Source organism: Diabrotica undecimpunctata, chromosome 9 (genome assembly GCF_040954645.1).
Source record: "Diabrotica undecimpunctata isolate CICGRU chromosome 9, icDiaUnde3, whole genome shotgun sequence".
NCBI classification, from domain to species: Eukaryota; Metazoa; Arthropoda; class Insecta; order Coleoptera; family Chrysomelidae; genus Diabrotica; species Diabrotica undecimpunctata.
This window is the reverse complement of record NC_092811.1, coordinates 14703749-14727663: the sequence shown is the minus strand read 5'-3', so window position 1 is coordinate 14727663 and position 23915 is coordinate 14703749. Positions and strand designations below refer to the sequence as shown.

The 23915-nt window shown below is 32.3% G+C and overlaps 1 protein-coding gene across 1 annotated transcript in view; it reads left to right on the top strand.

The window, feature by feature from the left end:
• Positions 1 to 430: 430 nt before the first annotated feature.
• Positions 431 to 23915, top strand: part of LOC140450287 (synaptic vesicle glycoprotein 2C-like) — a 42197-nt gene continuing 18712 nt past the window's right edge. Inside the window, exons 1-5 of the mRNA XM_072543815.1 lie at positions 431 to 556; positions 7078 to 7281; positions 8687 to 8849; positions 14529 to 14710; positions 22653 to 22837. Of these exons, the coding sequence (XP_072399916.1) occupies positions 535 to 556; positions 7078 to 7281; positions 8687 to 8849; positions 14529 to 14710; positions 22653 to 22837 (756 nt within the window). The 5' untranslated portion in view covers positions 431 to 534. The remainder of the gene's footprint in view (positions 557 to 7077; positions 7282 to 8686; positions 8850 to 14528; positions 14711 to 22652; positions 22838 to 23915) is intronic.

The following is a 23915-nucleotide window of genomic DNA, read 5'->3' as shown; positions in this document are numbered from 1 at the left end:
CTCTGTATCTCCCTTTTTATTTTTTGTGTAGCATGATTTAGACTAGTTTTGTCTCGTGGAGCTCTATATTGCTGCCATTTTTTCCTTAACTTCCTTTTTTCTACTATAAGTTCTCTGATTTCTTTTGGATAGTTGTTCCCTATTGTTCTAGAAATGCATGTAAGATTAAAAATTGCCACATTGTTCCCTATCACAGGAAGAGATGGAATGTGAATATTTCAATATCTTGCAAATAAAAATTATTATATATATTATTATATAGCACAATTAGTTTGTCATTGGAGTATATCGTTAACCTAAAATTTAAAAGTTATGGAACACAGGCACTCACTATTAGTCAAACAATAATTAAGAAACAAATTAAAAATCAATAATTTATGGTTGTTTAAAGACTACCTCATTATTACAAAAAATAATAGTACTAATTATAGCTTTTAAATTTCGATGTTTATTTGTGTTGTTTCTTTGAACGATGTATCATAAAAATTGTAAACTATATTTACATTTTTTGTGAAGGCACGCTACATTGGAAACATGGAACATACACAAATTGATGGTGAGTTTTTTTGATTAATTCTAAATTTCTGTCTCTTGTTTAGGGGCTTAATCTTTTGAAGATTTTTAATCTAATTACATAGAAATAATATTGTTCGCCCCATGTTGAATTTTTTTATTTCAATATCTTCATTAATTTTGCTATGTCTATATTCATAATAAGTATATATTCATATATTAAATATCTAGCTTCCAACGTCTACTGCTGAACATAAGCCTCTCGCATGCTTTTCCACTTAGTTCGGTTTTGCGTCATTTTGCGGGTAAAATTTGTAGTCACTTCTATATCATTGGTCCATCTCTGTTTCTGGTAACTTATATTCGGGGTCTCCATTTCAAAATTATTTTTGTCCGCCGATAATAATTAACTGTTCTTGCTACGTGACTTCAATAACGTCTGCTATTCACTTGAGGAAGGCACTTTGCCGAAACAGCTGTAAGAATTATAATAAATTTTATGGAAGTTTCGAAAACAAAAGTTTTTAGAGTTTTATTGTTAGATAAAATGAATTTCCATCATGTAACGGTCAAACCCATCACGTATACCATTGCATTATACAGTAAAGTTATTTCAACATTATCATAGGCGGCTTTGAATTCGACCAGGAGATGGACCATTTACCTATGTGCGTGTATTTGGTGTATAGTTGACTTTCCGGTAGTGAATTCGCATTTGTATGGTCCAATAATATTCTTCATCTTACTACTCAACTTTAACATCCATATGTAAATAATATACGAGAAGAAATATTCACATTCCGTCAACTCGCCATTATATGAGACGTGTTTCGCTATTTTTAGCTTGTCAGATACACCTGCTGGATGAGATGGAATGAAAAATATTTCCCATCGTAGAACCGTGGTTAATACAAAACCTTTTTGTTATACACTGGCTAGAGTATTTTAGATTAAACAGAAGTTTAACATCCATATAATAATTATCTATGGCGTTGTCAACTTCTCACCACGGTAATTTTTGCAAAAGTTTAAGCTAAAATTCTAATCTTCTAATCTCTAATTAACTGGCCTAAAAATTAAATTACTCACAGAATCCATACAAATATTAATATATAGAACTGACAAAAACCAACTAGTTTGAGCAAGTAGTACTAGCTTGTGATTAGTCAAAACGAATCTAGTAAACACGCCTTTTTTCGCCCCTTTACTCTTTACTAGTTTTTAAGTAGCTAGTATATTAATTAGGCCAGTATATATTTTTAGTTTTAAACGATTTAATATAAAATTTTAACATTCTAGAATAAAAATAAAATATTTTGACATCTTCTTATTTTTAATTGTTTTGGCATTTATATACGCCAAATATTTATATTAGCAAATTAACATATAAGCCAAACCAAAAAAACAACCACATAAAATCAACAAAATAAGTATAAATGTTTAGATTATTTTGTTATAAGAAAAGAAGATATATGTGAATATAAGGATTGTGTTTTTTTCTATGAATTTCGTAATATTTTTAATCGATATTCATAGTGTTTTAGTTAACTTAAGAGACTGCATTCTTGAGACTGATACCTCTATTTTTTATTTACAAGCTCAAAAGAAACTGTATCTCCTCTGGCAGATCTTCTTTTTTCCTTGTATTGTAAAGTCTCCATTTTCTATGGCGATGTTGCTACTATTACATTCAAGGTCATTTCAAATTTAATCTCATTCGATTTTTGAAATTGGAAATCATCGTTTCTTTACCCTGTACTGCCTTTCCACAAGATTCCTAGTTCGCATGAGAGACTCATTATAAAGTTTCTTAGGCAATACTCAGTTTAGGACACTCTACATAACCAAGCTTTTATATGACATTTAACATAGGCTTAAAGGGTGTCAGAGTTGCCAAGTCTTAAGTTTTTTCATACTCTCACATAATATTATAAAAATACATTGAAATTATATAAAAAATCATAGATTTTAAATGAATTAAAGATAATAATTAAATGCATATACAATAAAATTGATTAAAATGATATAAAAAATTAATAGTATTAATTAAATTACCGTATATAATAGAAATGCATTGAAAGTAGTTAGCGTAGCGGGTTGACCATTCGCACCGAATAATCAGGTCCTAATAGATAAGATTTGGAAAGTGCTAATTTACAATATATAACTGCATTTAAAGTAACAGATAATATTTGTTTTATATTTATTCAAAACTTGTAGCTTCTCATAATACAAATTGTAATTTCGTAAAAGTAACTTATATTTTAAACATTCATATACATTTTACAAAAAAATATGGCAAGTTTTATACTTATTTAAAATTTGTAGCTTCTCATAACACAAATTATTATTTCGTAAAAGTAACTTTATATCTCTAACATTCATATGCATATTTTACTAAAATAAATACGGCAACACTGTGACGCGGTGCCTTGAAGAAAATATATTTAGTTATGTAGAGTGCCCTAAACTGAGTATTGCCCAGATTCTTTGCTTCTTCTCGTCTAACCGTTTTATTAAATATGATTTCAATACTCTCAACAACTATATTAAAAATAGTAAAAACCTAACAAAATCTTTGTATTCCACTATTGTTAAATATTGTTTGATATCTACAGAGCCCATCCATCTTCCAACAAATTTTTAAACTAGTCACTGATTGTTTGGTCATCTAATGCAAAAATTATTTTTGTAAACGATATATTTCTGTATCTGCACCCCCACAGAAATCAATTCATATTAAAGTACAAATAGTGTACTTTAGTGTTAATTTTTACTCTAAGAAATAACACTTGCGTTGAAAACGCTGCTCTACCACAATGTGTAACCGGAGCGAAGTTTCTGGGGATATATTTGGATGCAGGATTAACCTGGGAACAACATATAGTTATTCTATCGAAAAAGCTTTCCCGACAACTTTTCCTCTTTAGGAACCTTGTACAGGTGGCTTCCAGGGAAACTATTTTAACAGCCTATCATAGTAATTTTCATTCTCATCTGACATATGCTATTCTCTCCTGGGGTCACTCTTGTCACATTGATAAAGTGTTTCCGCAACAAAGAAAGTGTGTTCGTATTATCTCTGGGCTCTGTTATAGAGCAGATTGTAGAAACTTCTTTAGAGCTTTACAAATTTTGACTTTACCTTGTGTATATATTATGCAGTGTCTGTTGCACATTAAACAAAATCTTGGTCAATACAATGCGCATGTAGATTTTCACAAGTATCCCACCAGATTTAATAATAATCTTATACCAGAATTTAGCCGTCTTGAGAGATCCAGAAATGGTTCAAGGTATTTAGCCATAAAATTCTATAACTCAGTGCCAGCTAGAATAAAAGCTCTTAATTTTCATCAGTTTAAGGCGAAAATTAAGAGTTACCTTATAGTGAATGCCTTTTTTACGTATGAGGAGTATTTTACCTCCAATTTTAATTTGTTGTAATCGTTGTAAGTATATTTTAAAACACTGTATTTATGTTTTGTGTTTATATTTATGTGTTTATTAATTGTATTAACATATTTTATCTTTGACTTGTAAAAAATACTTTTGTATTGATGTATTACCAATAAACCATCTATCTATCTATCATCTATCTAAATAAATGCTGTTCAATTTGTTTTCACATGCTAAAAACCATGTCATATTTTGCACTAGATTAATTCCTATTCGCTGGGGACTAAAATTAAAAAATTTAGTTCCCAGCGAACACCTAATCATCCAAAATCAAGTGGTATAATTGACAGAAAAGTACATATATCTTGGTCATGAAATCAGAATAGGCAAGGACAACCAGATCTGCGAATTTCAACGACGAATAACACTTGCTTGGGAGGCGTATGGTTCACTAAGAGACATCTTTAAGAGCAACATCCCGATAGCTATGAAACGGAAGACATTTGACCAATGCGTTCTTCCTATTATGACATACGGAGCAGAAACTCTCACGCTCACAAAAACAACAGCACTAAAAATGCGAGTGGCACAAAGGCGCATGGAAAGATCAATTCTCGGCGTGACAAAAAAAGACAAAATAAAGAATCAAGACTTAAGGAAAAGAACAGGTATCAGTGATGTCGTCGAACGTATAGCCAAGCTGAAATGAAATTGGGCAGGTCACATAGCGAGACTGAAAGACACAAGATGGACCAGAAAACTAATTGACTGGCCCCCACGAGAAGACAAACGCAGCAGAGGACGACCACCAACACGCTGGATGGATCCAAGAAATGGCAACAAGAAGCATAGAACCGTGAAGAGTGGTAAAAAATGAGAGAGACCAATGTCCAGCAATGGACAGAAAAGGTTGCATGATGGTGATTAATTCCTATTATTTTCTACCTCTATTTTAAAATCATTACCCTACTCCAACCCTACCTACTTCCACTTCAGCCCCACTCACTTAGAAATACAGGCAATTTTAAAACAGCAAACAAAAAAGACTCTCTCTCGACTAACAACAGACGTACTCTTTTTACTATTGACTTTCCCTAGCAACAGATTATTGATTGCCGCTAGTAACAGACATTCTCTCTCTCTCTCTCTCTCTCTCTCTCTCTCTCTCTCTCTCTGATAGTTAAACGAAAAATACCGCGAATCCTCTTTTCAATCGTAGAGACAACAAACGCAAATGTAATTATCTGTATAACCCTTTACTACATCTCCTAATTATTTTGAACCAACTCTATGTAATAAAGTCCTCATACAATGAAATTATATTAATAATTTCACATGTGTATATCCTTTTTGTACAAATGCAGCTATGCATCTTGAAAATCATACAAAAATATAAAACTCTTTTTCAATTTGGACCATTTTATCATTTGTCTGCTTAATGATACAATTTCTGTAAAATTTTTTCATTAATTTTTGAAGCTGTTGCCCTCGATATACCTATATAGTCAGAAGTCAGTGTTTCTAGAAGCAAAAAATATGAATGTTAATAATAAATGGTGCACTGGTGTAACAGCTTCTCTGCTAAAAATATGTGGTGATTAATATTTTCTTTATATACATTGGAATTTTAATGTTGTTTGGATTGACTTTTTAATGATTTTTTATGCACCAATGTTAATGTGATGACAAATTTTAGTATATCTTAATGGTATTACTTATCTTTTATTTGAAAAGTTTAATTAAACGTTCGATTTGTTCAAATAAAGATAAAACTCTACCTTTTGTCAAAAGAAACCTTTCTAAAAAATAAATTACCATATTAGTCTAAAAATTCTTTGTTTGTAATCTTTTGAGATATATAAATTCATTTTAGAAAGAATCCAAACAAAGAAGAGGTTAGCAGCATTTTAAAATTGAAGAGAAAATAAGATTTTAAACAAACTTATGCAAGTTCAACACGATTGTCAGAATTGTGAGTTTAAAGTGAACTTTACAATTTAATTGACATATTTCTACCATTAAAGTTAAACTTATTATTATGAAAGTTGGTATTATGAAACTAAAATGTACATTTAATATGGACTATTTAATGTCCACTTTAAATTGAATATAAAATTGGGCGTTATTGAACAGACGATACAATATTGTTATTCATTGGATGACATTTATGATGTGATGACTTTTAACTTATAACGTTCGAGAATCGTTAAGGTGGGTACACATGCGAGCCGAACTGTTCGCGAACTGCTCGTGAGCTGTTCGCGAAGAGTTCGTTGAAAATATGTTTATGTTCAGACTATCCAATATCCTAAGTATCTAATAACAAACCGAGAATTAATTTACTTCGTTATTCTAAACATTTCGGTATTTTGTTTACATTAGGATCTGTTATTAATTTCTCTCGTTACTTTTGAATAAGCCGCGCTCGTTCAGCAATTTTGTTTAACCGAATGATCTCATCGCACACTTAGCAGAAACAATTTATAGTCTCGAACACCGTCCAAATTTAACTGCGAACATTCTTTGTGTTCGTCCCCAAAAACCGACAGGCCGCGGTTCCTGACGAGCAACGAACGAACAGCTCGCAAGCGGTTCGTCCCGTCGTACAAATTAACGAATATATCGTTCACAAACGGTTCGCGAACAGTTCTGCTCGCATATGTGTACCCGCCTTTAGAATATACGAATCAAATTCTAGTAACGATCTTTTATTTTTCTGTTTGGTTTACTACATCTTTTATAGATAGATATTCTTTTAGTTTTTTACTTTTTATCTATTGTCGCTATTTTGTTAGATATATTTCATGCAGTTTTTATTTTAAACCTGCTTAGAATAAATATATGATGAATAAACGAATAAATGCAGAGCAGTGAATCGATGTGAAGACCGCTATTTTGTATCGCTAGCCGTGACGCGTTCTCGTGGCGGTAGTTCCGTGTCACTTTTCTCAGCATTTTAATATAAAAAAAAGAAAATCATATTTTGATTAATTTAGCTGTTGCGGTTATGTACATTTATGCAATTGTGTTTATGTAGAATTCTGTATATTGTCAATTCAAATTTGTCCTAGATCTTCTAAGCCTCTTGTGCGATAAAATAAATGAGATAAACACTTTTAAAAATTAATAATAATCTCTTAGTTAGTATAAATTTATTAATTTCAGACAATGAACCTGCAACTTTTGAGCAAGCAGTCCGAAAAACAGGATTTGGAAAATTTAACATAACTCTTATGGCACTGACATTCTTTGGTATATGCTCACCAATGTTTGAAACTACCAACATGTCGTATATTTTTGCTTCTGCACAATGTGACTTAGACCTTAGTTTACAAGATAAAGGATATCTTAATTCGATGGTATATGCAGGTATGTTGATTCTTTTACGCATTAACCCTTTCGAGACGGGTTTTTTAACGGGTTTTAAAACATACTTTTGACTTTTGTGGTTTTTTATTTTTATATACACAAATATATCCTGCTTTATTAAAATATGTTAATGAAATTGTTAGTGTTTTGGTGGGAGTGGTGGTACATATACGTACCATTAGTCCTGTGTAATGGTACGGAAGATGGAAGATGTAAGATACACTCTAGAAACGTTTTCTTTTCATAGATACTCTTCCCGTCTTAGATAAACGTCGTACAACAGCTATTTTTTGTCCTTCAACAATCATTTCTTCTGCCAGAGGTAGCAAAAATGATATTAGAGGAATTTTTAAAAATTTTTTTTTTAATATAAATTATCCATGAGTTTACAACTGACATCATAAGTAAGCAATGAAATATTTTTTCCACCATTTGTTTGATTTTATAGGTTTTATAGATTTTAATTTTAAATAGTGGGTTTTTTATTAAAATTTTGTATTTGACTTATTATACGTGTTAATCGAAAGGTGGTTTTTTTATCCTAACTTATATATTAATTATATAATTCCGTTAACGGGTTTTCGAAAAAACCTTATGTTTCAGTTGAAACCATGTCTTTTAAAGTATGTATTATGTTTTTTCTACCAAGTAAGATTTCTACCAAGTATGTCCCAAACGTGCTCTATTGGGTTCAGATCTGGCGAACATGCTGGCCAGTTCATTTTATTAATACCACCTTCTTCTAAATATTGCGTGAAACACATTGCAGAGTGGGGTTGCGCATTATCTTGCATTAATAGAAAATAATCACCGATATATTGAGAAACTGGTACTACGTGATTCGCTAAAATTTCCCCAATATACCGCTGTTCGGTCAACGAACCCTCAATAAATACCCTCCATGGCTAACGCGGGGACTGAAAGCACACTCCGCAAATCTCTCTCCAGTTCGACGCCATATTCCTGATGAGTTAAGACAGTATCTCGACCCATCTGTAGAAAGAACATTATTGTCCTAAATTCCAATGTAAATGTTCCCTGCAGATTTGTAGTCTAGCCACTCTGTGCCATGGAAATAATTTGGGCCCAGTTGCTGGTCTGCAACTTTGCAAACCAATTCATGTAATCCTGACTACGCCAAATTTAAATTTATAAATTTATACATAGTGTGCTAAAAAATCATCAAAATAGGGATAAAAATAATAAAACTGAAATAATTTGAATTTGACCAACATTTTCTCCGTTGCGTTTTTTTTTGCATCTGAGTATAAAATATTCTTTTTATTGTCATGCCCTATAGGTATCGAACGATTTTTTTATTTTAAAATATTTAATAAAATATTTAACTATTATGTAAGACACACTCATGTTCTGCTATATAACTTATTAAATTTTTTATTTTTAGGAATGATAGCTAGTTCGTTTTTTTGGGGTTTCTTATTAGATGTCTTGGGAAGAAAGAAACTGATGATATTTGCCTATTTTATTGACGCTTCTTTTCTCTTTCTTAGTGGATTTTCACAAAGCTTCGCCATGTTACTCTTATGCAAATTTTTTGGAGGTTTTATGTAAGTTAAATTTTGTACTACTTCAAATATTGTATCAATTTTAAAAATATTAGATCGTATTTATGTAAAATATGTAAGAGAAACATAAAAGTATTGCTTACATTTTATTGGTTAACTGTTGTTGGCCCAGGGGTTAAAGGGGTCAACTTTTGTTTTTTTTTCATATTTATTTAGAATTATGAAATTAGAGGCATACTTTCAGGCAAACAAAGAGCAACTAACTGCCAATGGTAATTAGAGATTTCAATGTGAAAATTTGACAAGGCACAGTTGATAAATATGTGGGTCGACAAGATTTGATGGAACGAGATAAGCGGGGTGACTGCTTGGTTATATTTTGTTAAGTACTTTACAACCTTTATAAAAATACTTTGTACAGGGAAATTAAGAGAGATTTCCCTGTACAAAGTATTTTTGTCCCTTTAAAAAAATTAAGAGAGTAACCTGACGTCAAATATATTAAATCCTCATTAAACACATATTCAATATTCAAGTTTAGTAAAATTTTAATAACGAAGGCTAATGATAAACCAAATCTTATTAAAAACATTTTATTCACTGATGAATCTTCTGTTTCGTTAGTAGAGAGACACAATCCTTCCATTAAGAGGTATTTGGCGCAGGAAAACTAGCACAGAAGTGTTATTTATCGAACTCAACGTCCTCAAAAAGTTAACGGCATTTTAGGAGATTACTTAATAGGTCCATTTTTTATTGAGGGCAACTTAAATAGTAAAGTAAACCTAAATTTGTTATTCCCGCTAATCCCAATCATCTTGATGCAAATCTGGAGAATGTTTGGTTTCATCAAGACGGCTGTTCAGTTTACAACGCTCGAATAATTACGGAGTACTACAATACCTACCCAAATCGAGTTATCAGTGAAACAAGAGAAATTAAGTGGCCTGTGCAATCTCCAGATCTTACACCCATTTACTTCTTTTTTCGGGGACATTTAAAAAGCATTATCTGTTCAATATATACACAAACAACCAACCTACGCCGACCGAAACCAAGCACTTCCTCTATGCTGACGATCTTGCAATATGTGCTCAAGGAAATAGTTTTGAAAAAGTGGAGAAGAAACTCGAAACTGCCTTAAAAACAATGACAGCGTACTACCCAAAGAATTCCATGAGACCCAATCCCTCTAAAACCCAAGTCTGCGCTTTCCACCTTCGCTCAAAGGAAGCTAAGCGAAAACCCTAAATTGCGTGGAATGGTAATACATTAGAACACACAAACCAACCTATATATCTTGGTGTAACTCTGGACCGGTCCCTCACCTACAGACAACAGTGCATAAAAACGAGAGGGAAAGTAACAACTAGGAACAGCATACTCAGAAAGCTAACGGGAAGTAAATGGGGCGCACGTCTTGGCGTTTTAAGAACAAGGGCCAAGGAGTGTTTCTCAACTGCTGAATATGCGTGCCCCGTTTGGGGCAGATCTGCCCACACCAACAAGTTGATACTGTGCTAAATGAGACATGTAGGATAATAACGGGGTACATGAAACCAACGCCACTCTCAAATCTATATAAAGCAGTCGGTTTTGCAGAACCTTCAACACGCAGAGGCGTTGCAGAGCACATAGAGAAAATTAAACAGATCGCAGACGAGCGGCATGTCCTATACAAAGCTCGAACACCACGAAAGCGACTAAAATCTAGGAAAAGCTTCCTTGGAACTGTGCAGGATGAACCGCTTTTAAACCGACTTTAAAACGTGGAAAATTATGAATAGTAAGAACGGGGGTAGCTCCAGTAAAATCAAACATGGCAAAATGGGGAAAAATCGACCAAGATGATGTGAACTGTGACTGTGGAGAAACACAGAATATGGAACATCATCTTACATGCAGAAACTGTCCTCATCGATGTACCCTCGGAGATTTGTGGCTCGCCAACCAAAATGGAACCGACGTAGCCCGATACTGGGCCGAAATTTTATGAATGGCATGTCCGAACACGATCAAGTAAAGTAAGTAAAAGCATTATCTACGATCATCTTAAGGTTAGGACCCAAAATTTGGATGAATTAAAAAACTAAATAAGAAAAGTCTCCAATTCTGTTACAGCAGAAACTCTTTCATCTCTTCGCAGAAGTTTTTATGACAGATTGGTATACTGTTTGGCCGTAGAATGTCAAATATTTGAATCATTTCGGTAGGGTATGAAGAATAATTTATTATTGTATTAGGAATTTTGTTTTTTAATAAGAGTATATTTTTTGTTTTATTTTATTTTATAATCGATATAACAATAAACGGAACGTTAACGTAAGTTAATTCTAAGTGATTGATTACCTGATATATTTCCCATATTGTTAAATCTTTACTTTATTTCTAATCTACCATCTAGATTAGGATCTAACATCTGTATCAGATCTTCCTAATGACCATACGAATATATGAAAAAAGACTAGTGGGGACCATAATATGGCGGAGTTAATGAATGGGGTCTGTGGAGAAAGCGATATATTTGTGAACTTTATAGACTCACTGTTAATGCAGATATCATGAAAATCATTAAAATAAATCCTTCAAGATGGTTTAACCACGTTTTGCGGATGCTTGGAACTGATCCTGCTAATAACCATGCTAAATAGGTCTATCGAAAAACAAAGAAGTTGACGACCTAAACTCAGATAGCTGGATGATGTGCAGAACGATTTAAGAGAGATTGGAGTAAGAAAATGAAGAGGACAGACACTCGATAGAAATGAATGGAAGAATATTTTGAGGCAGGTCAGGGCTCACAAAGACTGTAGCGCCAACTCATGATGAATGACGATTATCTTCGTTTCGGTGGTATTTATTTTAATGTCCAATGGATTTCTGAATTATATGGGTTAGAGGTTGTTGAAAAGCTTTCGAATAATCAGCAATAATCCCAGTGTCATCTGCAGAGCGCAAATTATTATTTGGGATGTCGTTTATTTTTGTACTCTTATCTATATCTTCTAAAACCTTATGTGAAATGTGTTTTGAATATATATTAAACAATAAAGGCATTATCCTAGACAGTGACGTAACTAAAGGGGGCGTGGGAACGTTAAGCCCCGGGCCTCTGACATGTGGGCCCCTAAATTGACATAAAAATTAAGAAATAAAAAAAAACATAACATAGTTTTAATGTTTACTTTATACTTTTTTTATAAAAAATTAGTACGCATTGTAATACACGTTGCAGTCACATATAAAGCTTTTTCAAATATTGAATAAGCAATGATATTAATAATGCACTGGAAAATGATGGATCTGATCTATAATTGTGTAGAAATAAATGTTAAAATAATGAAATTCACTATCTTAGGCATCCAAACGGGTGTCCAAGCAAGGATCAAGGAAAACAATATCAAAATCATGTCAATATCAAAATTAAGAGACTGGTTTGCACAAGGCACAACTTGTGCAAACCAGTCTCTTAATTTGTGTGGAGTTCATGCATTTGCAATTAACCCTAACTGTGTAATGTTTCTTGCAACTTTAGAAAGTGTATATAATTTCTTCTCATCCTCTCCCATAGACGGGAGATTTTGATGGAAGGTACAGGTGTATCTGTAAAACAGTTATCTGACACTAGAGGGAGTGTCAATCACGAGGTTGTGAGACCTATTTTGAAACATTTTGGTACATTAGTTCATCACAGCAAAATTGTGTGACGCCAAGAAAAATATTATAACCAAGGGACTCTGCTAAAATTTTACTCTCAAATATTTGCGATTTCAAATTTCTTGGATTCTTTTATTTATGGGGGTCCATTTTACAAGAAATAAACAGTCCAGGGTCCAACAGTCTTTTTGTAAGACAGTTAATATGAGTTGGTCACTAGGGATCTTCAGTTTGCTTCGGAAAAATGTGATGAAATGGGAATCTCCCTTGAAAAAAAGTAGGAGACGTTTAAAAAAGATAATAATTAAAGAAACAGATGAAGACGCTGGACTATCTCTCGAAGATTAAACTTGAAGATTTATGTTTGAATGTTTAGATAAGCTACACCAAGAGCTTCAAACTAGAATGTAAAAAATGGTGACTGTATTGTGACACATAAGCAAGAAATTGTTAATGAAATCAAAAGACTTTGCACCATATAAAATCTGCCAGAATAAATAAAGAGACCAGAAATTGGATTACATTGAAGATGGTACAGTTTATTCTTAATATGGACCTAATGGAATCTCTTTCAAATGTCTTTGGAACATTATGTGACTCTATTGCTTCTAATGAATGGAGTTTTTCAAAATTGAAACTTGAATAATAAGCTACTTACGATCCACGGTGAGCCAGACCCTGCTAAATAGCTTGGCAATGCTCTCGATTAAACGTGAAGAACAATCATCAACTTCGACAACGTAATCAAACAATTTTCAGAAATAAAAATGAGAAAAAAAATGTTTGAAAGTAAAAACTCTGTAATAAATTAAAGTATCAATATTAACAAAATAATCTTGTGTTATTAATGTTGTAGGTGTATAATTTTTCGATAATGAATAATATCAAACCAAATTAAATCAATTAATAGTTATTTAACCAACAAGTGTATTAATAAGGGCGATTAACAATTGAGATATTTTAATGCGTGAGCGAAGCGAGCGCATTAATGTTCGAGATTGTTAATCGCCATTTTAATTCACGAGTTCGTTACAAAACTTTTCCGTCGACCGTACTTTTTAGAAATAAAGATATCTTAGTTTAAATATTTATTTACTTAACGATAAACAACAATTTTTTCAGCTTTCATTGACTTTATTCAAAGTTTCCTTTGTGGTAGTTTTATTATAGTAAACATTAATATTCGAAATTACTGAATTTAAAGGAAGATATTGATAAATGATTATCTGCTGTATAGCATTTTGACAAATTTAGATTTAAGTCTTCTTGGACCTCTGTAAATTCTGTGATAGAAGAAGTTAAATTCTGGTGGAGTTGAATTAAACTCTTCGTCAATATCCATCCTTTGATTTTTCAAGTACACAGAATTTTAAACAATAAAGTAAATAATCACATACAATGACAGATAGTACTAACAGCGGCTACTTCATTTTAAATTAATTTTTTAGTTTGAATATAAATAGGTATATGTTTGGTTGCCTACACCACAGGTCACTGCCAATTACAGAGCGTTTAATTAATTTATGCAAGCGGTGTATGTTGTGTTGCCTATAATAAAATCGTTCATTAATAGAAAATCATTCATTAATAGGGGTCATTAATCAATGATTTTGAGGGTGTTAAAATTGATCATAAATGGACGGTCGACGGAAAAAGTAATTTTTAGCATAGCATAAGTATAAATTTTATTATATTTTATCATTAAATTTTAAACATGTTGTATTTAGGTAGTTTCTATAGTTTCAGTAGGTAAGTCTTTGCTGTTTATTACACTGGAGAGAGAGGCCTCTTCGGTTACTTCCGTCCCAGGCCTCTTGAATTGTAGTTACGCCACTGATCCTAGGTGTTTTTCATATAATTGTTTTGGGAATTGAATATTTTGTTATATAGGCCCTTCTCTTGCAGAATAATAAAAAGCACTGTGCTTTGTACTTTCTTAAATAGATAACAAATAAACATAACTTTAAGTTTCGTTTGTTAGTATGTACATAAAAAAACGTAGGAACTAACATATTTACAATACATTACTTTAAAATGCACTTAATAAATAGTTGTATTTTTTAGTATATGTGGACCTTTCTCAGCTATGGCGGCGTATTTAAGCGAATTCCACTCTTCAAGCTATCGGGCTAGAATTCAGGTTGTGAGCGGATTATTTACTGGAATAGCGCAAATAATTTTACCATTACTGGCTTGGGGTATCCTGCCACTACCGATAAAGTGGTCACTGTTTGATGGATTTATAGGTATTTATCTTTTGTAACTCTATCCAGTACGTATAATTTCATTTAACGTCATTAAGCTTATTGATTTATTTAAAAATGAAGGAGTTTTGTAAATACACATATCAAAATAATCTATGGGACAGCTATATTAATAGCTTTATATCAATGTTAGCTTCAAATACGAAAATAAATTTATATTTTGTATTTGTTGTTTTGTCGATTATTGTACTAACTCGGATCATAATGCTGATAACTAGACTTCGGCAAATATGCAAATAAAAATGTAGAAAATATGCGCATAAATATGCACGTGTTTACCCGAAAATATGCAAATATTTTACAAAATATGCATACAAATAAATAAAAAAATCGTAAAATAGTAACAATTTTATTTAAAAAAAAAGTGTACATAACTAAATATTTCCTACTATTCATTAAGATTTACATTTATTTTAAGTAACTACATCATTTTTAAGTATGAATAAACTTATTTAGAATTATGGTAACAATAAATGACCAAGTGGTGTTCAAAATTTTCTAACAAAAACTTGTGGCTTCTGTCTGAGTACATATATTTATATATGGAAAAACTTCGTTCAACATCAACTGATGTAACGGGAGCATTTTTCAAACTAACCAAAACATTTGGTTCTAAATTAATTGTTTCCGAAATATTTCCAGCTAGAACACTGACTACTTCAGAAAGAATATGGTAACCTTGTAACCAAATTCTTTTATTAATGCTGTACTTTCGAACAATGACAGTTTTGGTGATTCTAACTGAGTAATTGTTTTTTGAACAAAACTAAAATTTGATTTTATAAATGAAAGTTCTTGTTGAAGCAAGTTACTCTGAAAAGTTTGTTTAGAATCCAAAAGAGATTGGGAACTTTCATCTGTTAACGTATCAATTATGTTCTTTATTTTAACAAAATTATCTGCATAAAAATTAGCTGCTTCTAACCATGTTCTCCATCGCGTTAAAATAGGTTGTGGTGGAAGAGGAATGTTAGGTAGCATTTCTTTATAAAGTTGAATTCTTATAGGAGATTTAAGAAATACTTTTTTGACACTGGATATCATGGTATTTACAAGAGGAAACTTTTTTCGTATTTCCTCTGCAACTCTGTTTAATCCATGCGCTACACAAGTAACATGTATTAAATCTGGGAAAAATATTTTTAAATTTTGTCCTGCTTTCACCATATAAGGAGCAGCATCCGATAAAATAAGCAGTAATTTATTAGAAGGAATAGTTGTCGGAAGAAAAAAAGTTGCTAATGTTTCTTGTATAAAACGCGAAATGGTTAAAGCATTTGTTTTCTCAAGTTGCTGGCATGAAATAAGATGAGATTTTGGTAAGGTATCTTCTTTAAGAACACCAATCAATAAATGAGCAATATATTTTCCTGAGGAATCAGTGGTTTCGTCTACAGATATGTAAAAATAATTATCTGCAATTTCTTCCTTAACATTAATTAACACCGACGAGTATAGCCCGTTCACATTATTTCTTCTTAGAGACCGATCACTTGGAACATTAAGTTTGCAATATTTTTTTAGAAACGAACTAAAATTTACATTTGCTAATTTTGAAAGCGGTATGTTTGCAGACACTAATGCGCGACACAAGTCTTCATTAAAAGTTTCTTGCTCATCTAATTTTTTTGAAGTAGATTGGAAACATTTAGCCATTGAAGTTTGATGTTTTCCTCCTATTTTTCCTTTTTTTGCAATGTGTGAAGCAGTTCTCACATGTTGGTCTATCTGAAATTTCTTCTCACATGCTATCTATAAATAAAAATAAAAACCTTTATTTTAACCCAACCTTTAAAATATAAAAATATACAAGGTGTTTTTGGTTAATCAAATAACTGGTTTGGAAAAAAAAACACTCGCTAAGTGTTTTAAATGCAGTATTAATCCACAAATTAGTTTTTGTTACTAACCATTAGTACATCATATAACTTATTTTAAAATTCAACAAAAGTTTTTTTTTTGTTAATTCAATTACAATAAAAATAATTGTGTTTTAGAATAGCTGACTCCATAAAAAAAAGTAAAGGTGAAATTTTTTTCTAAATACACACCATTGTATTGTACCATGGACAATTTTTTCTCACTAAAGGAAGCTATTTTTCATTTAAAAACAACCTACCAGTACTAAATTTCAAGTAAATACGTTTATTGGTTTTAAAGTTATTGTTGTTATTAACTAAAAGAATTTAATTTTTTTTAATTTTAACACCCTGTATCTCGAAAAGTAAATAAGTTTGACCCCTCATTAACTATATCCTTTTGTTCAATTTTTCGAGAAGTATCTACAGTCAAACGTTGTAAGTGTCATTTGGAAACACCCTGTATGTATGAAATATTAGATATTTAATAGAAAATATTAGATACTTACAATTTTGCCACAGACTGAACAGTAGATTTTTCCCATATCCATAGACAGCTCTTTATAAGGTTTAATCCAAGTTGAAGCACTGGTTGTTTTAGGCATTATAAAATCACAATCTTCCTTTTTGTTACGCACAACTAGTGTTTACGCTTTGAATATCAAAACAAAAATGATTTACAAATCTGAGCATCAAATTAGAAATGTTTAGGTATCTAATTCAATAAACTGGGAGATTTTGGAAAATCCCTAAATTAGGAACAAAACTATTAGCCGTTTACCTGCTGTTAAGATACAATAAATTGTAGATAGATTTGGGGATTAGATCATAAAACGCAAATGAGCGAACCCTTAGCGATTATCCAATAACTGAATGCCTCAGTGACCGAGACTTTCTAAGAATGTTGAGGGCTACTTAAATTGATCTTCTTTGAAATTGTAAATGTTTTGTACCTGTAGAGATTACGTACTTAGATCATTTCTTGATTAAAATGACTACAAAATTTTATACAAGAATTGAAATAAATTGGTATGTTTAAAAATTTTCAAATACAGTATAAAAATCTGAACTTTTATGCACTTTATGCAAACTTTTATACAAATATGCCAAAATATGAAATATTTGCATAAAATATGCACAATATGCAAAATATGCAATATGCATATTTGCCGAAGTCTACTGATAACAATGGCTATAAAAAATTTTAACAAAACTTCAATATGCGTTTTTGTCTATAAGATAAAAAGTAGTATTTCTTTATTGGTACTTGATTTTCGATATCTATGTAAATTTTCATTTAGTTTTTTATTTGCCAATAATAAAGAGACAATAAAATTGCAAAATACAGTGGCGTGTAATCGGGATGCTTCAAGCTGACAGAAGTCAACGAGACGTTGCTGAGATCCTCCACACGAAGAGTGAAGTGCCATTAATCGTTTGTGGTTAAGATTTCAAGAAACTCGTGATGTTGCTGCATGTCATAGAGACCATACAAGGATAACTAACTAGATTAAAGATCGTTTAATTAGGTTGAAGGCTTTGCGAGACCACACTATAAATGCATCACGATTACAAATGCAAGATCCATCATGTGATTGTAAGTGACCAAACCATTAGAAATAAGTTGCATAAAGTAGTGTTAAATACTCGAAGACCTGTGAAGAGTGCCTGCGTTATCCAGAAAAAATAGCGCTCATCGACTTAACTGGGCACAAGAACACGCGAATTGGGTTAGACGTGAGTAGGCCTCTACTTTATTCATGGATGAGCCCCGATTTGCATTTTCACATTTGCACAAAACTGACAAGAATTTGAAAATGATCTAATAATTCTGAACCATTGGACACCGTGTAGGAGGTTCATCGACAGCAAGGCGGCAGTTTACTGGTATGGAGTGATATCACTTTTGGTGGAAGAACCAGTCCCGTTTGTCTGGAATGGTTTCTAAATGTAACAGACTACCGCGATATTATTCCTGGAGCTATTGTTGTACCCTTTGCACAACAAGTTGCTCCCCAATTTTAACTAATGCACGGCAATATGCGGCCGTATACTGCCAGGGTTGTGCCAACATTCGTCGAAGATAATGAAATTGAGATGTTATCATGGCCTGTGCAATCGCCAGATTTAAACCCAATTGAGGATGTATGGAACATATTAGGCAGACGCATTTTACAACAAAATATCGCGTTGATTATTAGACAGCAACTGTTTGAAGGCTTATCAATAGAGTGGAACAGAACACCGCAGCAAGACATTGACCATCTGATCATGAGTTTGCCTTACAGATGTAGGATATCAATCAATAATCAACGGAGAGACTATTAGTAATCTTCGCTATGCTGATGATACAGTCATAATAGCTGATAGCCAAGAAACGCTCGGTGGTCATCCCCGAGGACGACCACCGACTAGATGGACCGATGATATAAAACATGTAGCGGGAAACTGACTACAAGCGGCCAAGTGTCGAGAACACTGGAAAGAACTCAGGAGGCCTATGTCCAGCAGCGGACGCGATTGGCTGATTGATGAAAAAGCGCTACAACGACTAATAGATAAAATAAACACTGAAGGAGAACGACTAGGCTTGAATAATAATATAGATAAGACGAAGGTAATGGTGGCTAGCAGTACACGAAATATTCAATTAAATATAAGAGTAAACAATAAGAAGATCCAATAGGTCCCCAAATTTAGATATCTCGATAGTTGGATAGGTGAAGATCTGGATCCAGACATAGAGATACATAGCAGGATTGAGCAAGCCAGAACAGCATTTACTAATATGAGAACCTTGTTAAGCAACAGCAGCCTTAACTTAACGCTTCGATATTGCTTTGTAAAATGTTACATTTACTTCATACTGCTATATGGTGTAGAAACCTGGACCATAAAGGCCAATGTGATAAACCGATTGGAGGCCTTTGAAATGTGGATATTTAGAAGACTACTTCAAATTCCCTGGACAGATCACACAACAAATGTTGAAGTATTAAATCGGATGGGTAGAGAACGAGAATTGCTGCCAATAATAAAAAAAAGAAAAACTGCTTATCTGGGTCATATATTTCAAAATTGCAAATTGTGGAAAAGTTTGCATGTAAGTATTTTTCTCTTTCCATTTTTCTGTAATCCACTTCTCTTTTGTTATCTACTATCTTTCATTTTGTTTATTTTGGGATTTTTTTTATATATACTGAGGTTCTAAACCGTTTTTTTTATGACATGTACCTCTCCAGTTTCAGAATATTTTAAAGTAAACCGGTATGGGCCTAGGGTTACTTAAGATTTTAGTACGTTCTCGCTATACAAAAAATTGGCGTTTTCATAATACGTATTCATAAAATTGGACTAATGACATCCAAAAGCTATTTAATGATTTAAGAGGAGAACTGTCATTAGAAACCATAGATGATACCAGACCACCAAAGCTACGGGACCAAATGATGTGCCCATCAAATTATTAAAACTTATTAATGAAGTTGTTATTGATGAAATTGTTGAACTCTTTAATTTGATATATCAGCCTATCACAATCCCCAGACAATGGCTGCAATCGACCATTGTTGCAGTACCAAAAAGTACCCAATGAGTCGCACACTTAAAAAATATTTTTAAAAGTAATACACAACAGAGTTGTTAAAACTTTTGAATATGACATTTGTGACACACATTTGGCTTTAGAAATGGTATGGGCACAAGATATGCTTTGTTCGGTTTAAATGTGCTGGTCCAGAGATGCAAGTATATGAATCGGGACATTTACTTATGTTTTGTAGATTTTGAAAAGGCATTTGATAAGGTTCATCAATATAAAAGGCTTGTATATATATTAAAAAGCAAAAATATTGACAGTCGTGATATAAAAATTATTTTTAATCTATAACGAAATCAAACTGCCAAGGTAAGAGTTGACAATCAGAATACTCGAGATGTCAAAATACAGAGATGAGTTTGACAGAGGTAGATGCTGTCACCACTATTGTTGAATGTCTACAGTAAAGCGGTATTTAAAGAAGCGATCTCAGATTCAAACAAGATATCTATCAATGGAGAACTTTTGAATAAGTTTAGTTTTGCAGATGATACAGTAACAATGACGAATAACCAAAACGATTTACAGAACGTAATGCAACGACTTAATAAATGCTGTCATGAATACAGACTAAGGATGAATTTGAAGGAAACTAAATGCGTGATCATGACTAAATCAGCAAATGCAAACATCCAATTGATTGTAGAAGGCTTAATTGTAGAGGATCAATTATACAACTTTAACTGTATACGAGGTGAAACAATTAGGTTTTAAGGTAATATCAGAATTACAGAACTCTTTTGACTTTTGACCGAATTTTTTTTTATTTAATAAGATTGAATTTTGTGACGATAATCAAAAATCTCCGGGAGACCCTAAGAAATAACACCCTAATCTACGAAAAATGTTAATATAAATTGTGGAACGTAAATTGTGCATTTAATTCGGCTAAGCTAGATGAAGTGTTAAAAAATTTAAAGAATTAAAGGTATACTTACATAAGAAAAGTTAAACCACGCTGCAAGACATCATAAGCATCGTAACGTCTAAAGAGAAATTACTGAAGCTATTAATAAAGCTGCAATAAAAGCTAGTGGATAAGTGGATAGTCATCCTCTTCTTTTTCTTTTTCTCGTAGCACTACAATTCGGGGTGGGTCTTGGCTGACTGTATCACTTGCTTCCACCTCACCTAGCCGTCCATCATTGTTCTCAAATTTGATCACACGTTGTGTCTCTACCACATTTGTGGACGTCTTTCTTCCTGTCGAGGATTGTTTCCAGATTAACTTGACAAGGCGGTTATTAGGAAGCCTATGTGCATAATGTCCTCGGCATTTGTTTTCATTCTGTTCTTGATTAGGATTCGGGTCGTGATAAGGTCCTAAGATCCGTCTAGAGATTTTTTAAAATACTGTAGATAGAAAAGTGGATAAAGAATATTGTATTTAATATAAGAAAGACCCCTGGAAAAAACGGCCCAAACTAATATTCCAAATAAGCAGCAACAGAGAAAAAAACCTTAGAGAAACGCAGAAAAGGATCGAAAAAGAGTGAAAATTTGGTAAAAGAGCTGAGAAAATCCTACTTCAAGGAACGGAAGAACACGAATATAAACATAGATAAAACATACATAAACTGATTAAGATTTGCAGATGACATCATTTTAATAGCAGATAATATTCTAAAACTAAATGAAAAGATGTTATAACAATTAAATGAAGTTTGCGGAGCGGTAGGCTTAATAATGAACTGCTGTAAAACAAAAATAATGAGACAGTACCAGACAAATATTACACTTCAAATTCATACCATCGATGTTGAACAATATGAATACCTGGGCAATGTTACCACACTGGGAAAACCAAATCAAGATGCTGAAATTACAAGAAAAACTTGCTTGGCATGGGGTACTTTCGGCAAACTAGCATATATCTTGCAAAATAACCCATTCCTATAACCTTGAAGGAAAAGGTATATAATACGTGCCTAATACACTTATGCACGAAATCTGCCAAGAAACTAGACAAGGTTCGAAACACTGAGATAAGACGTAGAACGAGGATCAGGGATATCGTGGAAGTCAATTTAAAAATCGGCTATATTTGTCTGCAATATGAAACATTTTACAGGAAACAAAGAGTATTACTGTCGGAAAAAAAAAAAATAGTGCTTAGAGGTCATATTGTATTACTGACTAGCTGAAAAAAAAAATGCTAAAAATTATAATAGTCTAGACACGTAATCTATTTTTGTGTAAAATCTATTTAGAAGACATTTTTAAAGTTGAGCTTAAAAAATTTAAGCCAGTCCAAAAAATCGTCTATAATTATTTCAAATATGAAACAATCAACAGGAAAAAATATTTAAAACTTATCACATAAATGGTATTTTACTAAGTGTCACTATTTAGTTTCTCACAGTTTATTTAAAAGTTGTCTAAACCTAACTATAAATTGACCATACTATTGTAAATGTCTGTATCAAATAACTTTTATGTCTTGCGTTTAACATTACTCATTTTTCAGAATTACATTCTTGGAACATATTTCTATTTGTTACTGGATTATGTCCCTTTATTGCGGGAACCATATTTTCTTTTCTGTCCGAAAGTCCTAAATTTTTAATGACGTCAGGAAAAAATGAAAAAGCTCTAAAAGTATTGCAAAAGGTTTATAGTAAGAATACGGGAAATTCACCAGAATCATATCCGGTAAGTACATTTAAAATACTTGGTAATACTACTAAGCAAGTATACTTTATCTATTAATGGTTGATAGTACGCTAAAGGGATGAAGTAGGTATATAAAGCCTCTATACAAGTGATGTTTAAAATGTCACAGGAGACAGTCTAACTGCTGTGTGGTATAAGTGTCTAGCTGTAGTAATAATATGGAAAATACAGATGCCTGAGCAATTGATCCATGATCAATTTTTGCTCTTGACTCTCCAATAGAAGCTGGGCAATATCTATGTGACAATGTTTTTTTTAGATTTTTTTATTATAGATCAATACGTACTGCCTACGTAATTTTTCTTGGAGATTGGCCCTGCAATTAAATATGTATTTTGCAAAATTCGTTTATTTAATTATTAAGTAGTAGTATAAAAAATAACAGAGCTTCCTGTAAAAACAAAGTATTTGTAGTTTTACTGCATTTTTTCCTCTAAAGCAGGATAGTCATCGGCATCTAATATTGAGGAACGTCTGAACTGTTAAAAATACGTTTTGTTATGATCACTAATATACAGCAACAACTGCAATAAATCATCAAAATTTTGGTTGGCTATTGGTAGTTGTTTAATGTTTAAAAGTTTTTACTGTTCAGAAAATGTAAGACTCGATTTCACATGGACTCTCTTCTGAGATCCACTTTTTTAAAATCACCATTATTAAAGTCAGTTTTATACCAAAAGTTTTACTATCTTGACCAAAATTTTTAGAATGTATTGTCCATTATTATATTTAATATTTGTGTTTTTAATGTTGAGTCTCAAAGTTTATTTTAAATAATCTCAACGACTATGTCTTAAAAGGGAATAAAACCATTCCGAAAGCTTGACAAAAAGTCAAAAGAGTGTTTCTCTAACATCTCGGCCAACCTTCTGACTGCAGCCCTAATAAACTTATGGTTTTGTTTATATCAACAGTCACTAATATCCTTTATTTCTCTCTCTCTCTCTCTCTATATCATCATCATTATCATGTGCAGCTTTATCAACCGTTTCCAATTACGGTGCAGCCTCCCTTATTTCAATGTTATTCTATGTTCTTATTATTATTCGACGAT